The following is a 7,925-nucleotide window of genomic DNA, read 5'->3' as shown; positions in this document are numbered from 1 at the left end:
TAAAATCCAGATGAAGTGACAACTAAAGGGGGAAGACAGACACACAAATTCAGTTAATACAGACCTTCCCAAAGTGTGGGGCCTGCCCCCTAGGGGGGGTGCAGAGCCATGGCAGGGGGGAGGGGGCGCAGTAAGAAAAGGAAAAAAACAAAACGCTTGGACACTGCTAGCACGGGGCGCCCACAGAAACGCAAAGCAGGAGATGAAGCATCACTGAATATGTTTCCAAACCAACTTCATTCTAAGCCAAAGACTAGAAAATATGGTGAAGCATATCTTCCCTTTGGTTTCACCTGCACAAGTGCCGAGGTAGGTCTCCCCTGCAGAATTGGTTTTCCCTTTGTTGGGAGCAGCACTGGGCTGTTCAAATCACGGACAAACAGTATCCCACATTCTTGATTTTTAGTTCACAAACACTTGCTGTAATGACTAACTACTCCTGACATTTTGGAGATGCTAGCTCTGTATACAGTAGAGTTACAAATAATATCAGGCTGATCCTGCCACGATTTGTTCCTCCTGTCTAAATCACGGACAAACAGTATCCCACAGTTGTTTATGTTTTTAAATCTATTTTGCACAGAGAGGCAGTTTTTGAAAAATTTATCGATAGCCATGTTGAATATTATTACACAGAAGGGAAAAAAACAACTACACGTAAAATAATCACATGGTGACGCCTCTGCCTTTGTAAATGGAGGGACAGTAACTGATTGTAAAGCCTGAAGACAGTCAGATTAACAGTAACAGTATTTCATCTCGATCTGCCATTCTGCAATTCATCTCATGTAAACAATAACGTGGCGCACAGCCTGACGTGAAAAGAGGCACATACCTTTGATGTTGCTGGATGAACTCTGTATTCCTTGTCTGCAATAAAGGAGTTACTGAAAAATCTCAGTTTTCGGTGATTCAAAACGCCGTTTACGTGTGGATGAAACAGCTGCGTTTTCAAAAATACCTGTGTAGGTGCGGACGTAGCGTAAAAGAGTTAGTAGTTTATTTTACTACTACCTGTTATTTATTGCAGGTTACTTGTATTTGCTTAATTGTTTACTAAATGTTTGAGGTGTGAAATAAACCGCAATGGAGCAAAATATGAGTGTGTGTGGTTGGAGGATGTGTTAGTGCATGTGCGTGCGCGCGGGGGAAGGAGGGGGGGCACGAATTTTTTTTCGTGTAAAACAAAGGGGGGCCCAGCAAAAAAAGTTTGGGAACCACTGAGTTAATACAACAGACATGACACAGGAAGCAGGGGAACACTCGGGGAAGAATTTGACTCTAAAGAGAGAACAAGGTTACATATTCTAAGAGAATGAATACATGAAATAATATAAAGTTACAAAACCCTGGGCCCTCATATAAGAATTAAATAAACAACACAAGTCCAGAAACTCAAGTGCAGAGTAAAAAGAACCAGACCATAAAACAAACCTTGACATATGTTTCTTTTACAGATTTAACTGGTTGAACAATGGGTGTTGCACTGATGATATCAGTTTCCTTGCTTCTAGCAGGTAAGCTAAGCGATGCTAAACTTACTGTTGATGCAAAATCAATAAACTGTTGTAGCACTGGAAAGTATAACCTCAAGAATAATTGCTATAGAGAATATGCAGACTGTATTAAAGTTGTGTGTCATAGTAGTTTAATGGTTAAGCATTTCTTTATTTTGAGTGCAGTAACTAAATCTAGTTGAGTTTTTTTAATACCTACAAGTTGTGGGTTCAGTGAACACTCTGAGTGCATGTCTGGCAAATGTTTTTCTTAAAAGAACCCCACAATTTCTCTCTGATTCTTCCCCTCTTGACTCAGCATTTGGTTTTCCTCACAGTATATGGAATAGCACACTTGCATCATTCCATTTAAAATCATTCAGTTCTGAAAAAGGTCCTCAAAACATTAAGGCACATGATTGAGGCTAGATTTGTGACACTTTTAGCAATATCATTAAAAAATGACTGTATTAAAAAAATATTCACACAGAAGGAATAACAGGTAAAGGTTGCCATATATCAAAAATATGGCTAACGGTGATACCTTTATTTGCCATAATTAATTTTGGCAAAACATTTATACAGCATGGTAATAAGTTTACCTAGGCTGCACCATTAAAGTTTCACTACTTGAACTATGTCATATCTCATGACATTGCTTGTTATAGAAAAAATGTGCTAAACAAAAATTATATTTCACTAGCTTGACCCACGTTCTCATTTTAGGCTTGAGAGCGTTTTTAGTAGATAAAGGTGAATGGCTTAAACTTGAATTGAGGTGTGGTTTGGGGAAGGGCTTGGAGAAGACTGGTGGCAGCTCCCGGGCCTGGGAAATCCCCATGTACTAATGAGAAGTGAAGAAGTGAAAAGGTGAAAGAACTGAAAAAGGGGAAGGAGGGTGGGGCGCAAAAACAAGAACGAACAGCTTGTAGGACAGGGGAATCATATCTACAGATAAGAACGAGAAGGGATGTGTCTGGAGGCGTGGTCCTGCTCCTAAAATTCAGATCATTTAAACTCAAATTAACTTCAGACATTGACACTTGTCGTGAGTAATAAATGTAAAAATTCTAAATGCCTTTCATGTTCCACTATTCTAAATTTTCTTCTTCACCTATGAAACTGAGACAAACTGCTGTGTATATTAAGGTAATAGTTATAGAATGAAAGTATATTGTTGTACAGTTCATTTAATATACAGAACTAAATTCTCATTCTTTAACATTGCTATTCTATCAGCTTGTCAAGAATGAAAGACAGACACAATCTAGGCACATAAAGGATTCAGCGCCAAATATACACATAATCCATTTTTCAACCACTGAAACGCTTGTGCATTTAATCGCAACATAAGACCGAAGTATCACAAAAAAACAATTCAACAAAAAACAAACTTAACAGGAAAATTAACAAAAAATAGCACCAAAACTGACCAAAAAGCAAGACAAAAAGAGGAGTATAAATACTGGTGGATAAGATGATTTCAGAAACACAAAGAACGCAAACAATTAAATAACAAAAACAAATAACAAACAAATCCAATCCATTATCTACTTATTTTAACTTAAAAAGTAATAAATCCAAAGCAATTAACTACCTAGGGCAGGGGTCAGCAACCTTTAAGACCCAAAGAGCCATTTGGCCCCGGTTTCCACGCAAAAGAAAACACAGCGAGCCGCAAATACTTTCTGACATCTAAAATTAAGATAACACTGTATATATTGTTTTTTACCTTTATGCTTTGTGTGAACAGCTAAGGTGTGTTGCTTATGAAATCCATGAAGTTCTACAGAGAAAATTAGATTTTATTTATGTAATGAACACATTTTGAACTCTTAAAGAAATATAACAAAAGGAAAGCTGAACTAAAAGGATCCATGTAGCAAACAAAAACTGTTGTGAGCCGCCACCCATATATATCCTTTGGGCTTTTGAAGACTTGACCTGACTTTAAAAAATAATTGGAAAAAAAAGCACTATGCTGCTAAAATATGAAAAATAGATATTTGCAAAATTCTGCCTAAATATGTATTTTACCAGGTTAATGTGTGTGGCATGGCGTGGTCTGCAGCACTGCTGCAGGGGAGGCGGACGCACCTGAGCGGCACCCACAATCATGCCTCGCCGCCTTAACGTCTGTGCCATCTATGCTGTTGTGTTGGTATGTGTCGGGCTGTGAGCTGAAAAGCTACAGCCGGCTGTATGCGCACAGCGTCTGCAAATCGGGGCTGTACTTTCATCTTTACGCAAGACTGTAAGCTGCCATCTGTGAGGCGTGAGCGGTGTTTGTTTTTAACATAGTTCACGGTGGAGAATAGCTGCTGACAATGTGGATCCGAAGATTCATAACTGTCCTACCTGGGGTTCAAAGTCTCGATAAATGCACAGCATTTCGGCAGGCACACCGACTTCCGCGAGTCTGACGCTTATTTTGAGCGATGAAAAAATAATAAAATTGACTTTTATTTTTATATCTCAATGTCACAATAATCTTCCAATTTAGAACTACAAGTTAAAAAAAATAAGTAACATAAATAAAATACACTTCAGCTAAATACTTCTAATTTATTTTCCCAAACCAAGCGGAGCTGCACTATAAGGACTAAAGAGCCGCAGGTTGCCGACCCCTGACCTAGGGGAACAAAAAAAAAAGGAAAAAAATAACATGTTTTATAAGAATAACTCCAGTCAACTACAGCATTATACAGAAAAAATCCATATGTCCCAATCAGTGCAACAAAGAAGTCCCGTTGCATTCCAACATACGACTTTGGTTCATATGATCACAAAAGAAATGAAATGCCTCCTAATACTGATATCCTGATTAATAGAAAGTTGTCAAGAAGATGGAATTTACTGAACATAAAAAGGGAAATATATGTGTGTACAACACACAGGAAGAATCTACTTGGAAAAATGCTAAATGAATATATCAAACATCTGGCAAATAGCAAATAATGTTTCGGAATTGGAGATTCAGGAATGCAAAAATGTGTATCAAAACTACTAAAATAACTATCACATGTTGCAAACCCACGACAGCTGCACCAACAACGATGACGACAGATCCAACAACCACAACAGCCACACCAACAACCACAACAGCCGCAACAACAACACCCGCTCCAAAAACCACGACTGCATCTCAAACAATTACGACAGCCTCACCAACTACCACGACTGCAGCTCCAACAACCACAACTGCAGCTCCAACAGCCACAACAGCCGCACCAACAACCACAACGGCAACTCCAACAACTGTGACGGCAGCTCCAACAACCACGAGTGCAGCTCCAACAACCACAACAGCCGCACCAACAACCACAACACCTGCTCCAACAAGCACAACAGCCGCACCAACAACCACAAGTGCCGCTCCAACAAACACGACTGCAGCTCCAACAACCACGACAGCCGCACCAACAACCACGACTGCAGCTCCAACAACCACGACTGCAGCTCCAACAACTACTACAGCCGCACCAACAACCACGACTGCAGCTCCAACAACCACAACAGCCGCACCAACAACCACAATAGCCGCACCAACAACCACGACGGCCGCACCAACAACCACGACTGCAGCTCCAACAACCACTACAGCCGCAACAACAACCACGACTGCAGCTCCAACAACCACGACAGCCGCACCAACAACCACGACGGCCGCACCAACAACTACGACAGCCGCACCAACAACCACGACTGCAGCTCCAACAACCACGACTGCAGCTCCAACAACCACGACTGCAGCTCCATCAACCACGACAGCCGCACCAACAACCACGACTGCAGCTACAACAACCACTACAGCCGCACCAACAACCACGACTGCAGCTCCAACAACCACGACGGCCGCACCAACAACCACTACAGCCGCACCAACAACCACGACAGCCGCACCAACAACCACGACTGCAGCTACAACAACCACTAAAGCCGCACCAACAACCACGACGGCCGCACCAACAACCACGACTGAAGCTCCAACAACCACGACGGCCGCACCAACAACCACGACTGCAGCTCCAACAACCACTACAGCCGCACCAACAACCACGACTGCAGCTCCAACAACCACGACGGCCGCACCAACAACCACGACGGCTGCACCAACAACCACGACGGCCGCACCAACAACCCCGACTGCAGCTCCAACAACCACTACAGCCGCACCAACAACCACGACTGCAGCTTCAACAACCACGACAGCCGCACCAACAACCACGACGGCCGCACCAACAACTACGACGGCCGCACCAACAACCACGACTGCAGCTCCAACAACCACGACGGCCGCACCAACAACCACTACAGCCGCACCAACAACCACGACAGCCGCACCAAAAACCACGACTGCAGCTACAACAACCACTAAAGCCGCACCAACAACCACGACGGCCGCACCAACAACCACGACTGCAGCTCCAACAACCACGACGGCCGCACCAACAACCACGACTGCAGCTCCAACAACCACTACAGTCGCACCAACAACCACGACTGCAGCTCCAACAACCACGACGGCCGCACCAACAACCACGACGGCCGCACCAACAACCACGACGGCCGCACCAACAACCCCGACTGCAGCTCCAACAACCACTACGGCCGCACCAACAACCACGACTGCAGCTCCAACAACCACGACAGCCGCACCAACAACCACGACTGCAGCTCCAACAACCACGACGGCCGCACCAACAACCACGACTGCAGCTCCAACAACCACGACTGCAGCTCCAACAACCACGACTGCCGCACCAACAACCACGACTGCAGCTCCAACAACCACGACTGCAGCTCCAACAACCACGACAGCCGCACCAACAACCACGACTGCAGCTCCAACAACCACTACAGCCGCACCAACAACCACGACAGCCGCACCAACAACCACGACTGCAGCTCCAACAACCACGACGGCCGCATCAACAACCACTACAGCCGCACCAACAACCAGGACTGCAGCTCCAACAACCAGGACTGCACCTCCAGCAAGCACAACAGCCGCACCAACAACCACGACTGCAGCTCCAACAACCACGACTGCAACTCCAACAACCACTACAGCCGCACCAACAACCACGACTGCAGCTCCAACAACCACGACGGCCGCACCAACAACCCCTACAGCCGCACCAACAACCACGACAGCCGCACCAACAACCACGACTGCAGCTACAACAACCACTACAGCCGCACCAACAACGTCGACGGCCGCACCAACAACCACTAACCCCGCACCAACAACCACGACTGCAGCTCCAACAACCGAGACTGCACCTCCAGCAAGCACAACAGCCGCACCAACAACCACGACTGCAGCTCCAACAACCACGACTGCAGCTCCAACAACCACGACGGCCGCACCAACAACCACGACTGCAGCTCCAAAAACCACTACAGCCGCACCAACAACCACGACTGCAGCTCCAACAACCACTACAGCCGCACCAACAACCACAACGGCACCTCCAACAACCACGACTGCAGCTCCAACAACCACGACAGCCGCACCAACAACCAATACTGCAACTCCAACAACCACGACTGCAGTTCCAACAACCACGACTGCAGCTCCAACAACCACGACTGCAGCTCCAACAACCACGACGGCCGCACCAACAACCACTACAGCCGCAACAACAACCACGACAGCCGCACCAACAACCACGACTGTAGCTCCAACAACCACAACGGCTGCACCAACAACCACAACGGCCGCACCAACAACCACGACGGCCGCACCAACAACCACGACTGCAGCTCCAACAACCACTACAGCCGCACCAACAACCACGACTGCAGCTCCAACAACCACGACTGCAGCCGCACGAACAACCACGACTGCAGCTCCAACAACCACGACTGCAGCTCCAACAACCACGACAGCCGCACCAACAACCACGACTGCAGCTCCAACAACCACGACTGCAGCTCCAACAACCACAACAGCCGCACCAACAACCACGACTGTAGCTCCAACAACCACAACAGCCGCACCAACAACCACAACGGCCGCACCAACAACCACGACGGCCGCACCAACAACCACGACTGCAGCTCCAACAACCACTACAGCCGCACCAACAACCACGACTGCAGCTCCAACAACCACGACTGCAGCTCCAACAACCACGACAGCCGCACCAACAACCACGACTGCAGCTCCAACAACCACGACTGCAGCTCCAACGACCACGACGGCCGCACCAACAACCACAACTGCAGCTCCAACAACCACTACAGCCGCACCAACAACCACGACTGCAACTCCAACAACCACTACAGCCGCACCAACAACCACAACGGCACCTCCAACAACCACAACTGCAGCTCCAACAACCACAACAGCCGCACCAACAACCAGGACTGTAGCTCCAACAACCACAACAGCCGCACCAACAACCACAACGGCCGCACCAA

At 46.6% G+C, this 7,925-nt stretch overlaps 1 protein-coding gene across 1 annotated transcript in view; it reads left to right on the top strand.

Annotated features, from left to right (window-relative positions):
• The first annotated feature begins 1,474 nt into the window (after positions 1 to 1,474).
• Positions 1,475 to 7,925, top strand: part of LOC118453565 (uncharacterized) — a 51,847-nt gene continuing 45,396 nt past the window's right edge. Inside the window, exon 1 of the mRNA XM_087838318.1 lies at positions 1,475 to 1,517. Within this exon, the coding sequence (XP_087694444.1) occupies positions 1,475 to 1,517 (43 nt within the window). The remainder of the gene's footprint in view (positions 1,518 to 7,925) is intronic.

This window comes from Neolamprologus brichardi, chromosome 3 (genome assembly GCF_056152115.1).
Source record: "Neolamprologus brichardi isolate AB-2024 chromosome 3, ASM5615211v1, whole genome shotgun sequence".
In the NCBI taxonomy this organism is placed as follows: Eukaryota; Metazoa; Chordata; class Actinopteri; order Cichliformes; family Cichlidae; genus Neolamprologus; species Neolamprologus brichardi.
The sequence above is the reverse complement of the archived record's forward strand: the minus strand, read 5'-3'. Positions and strand labels throughout refer to the sequence as shown.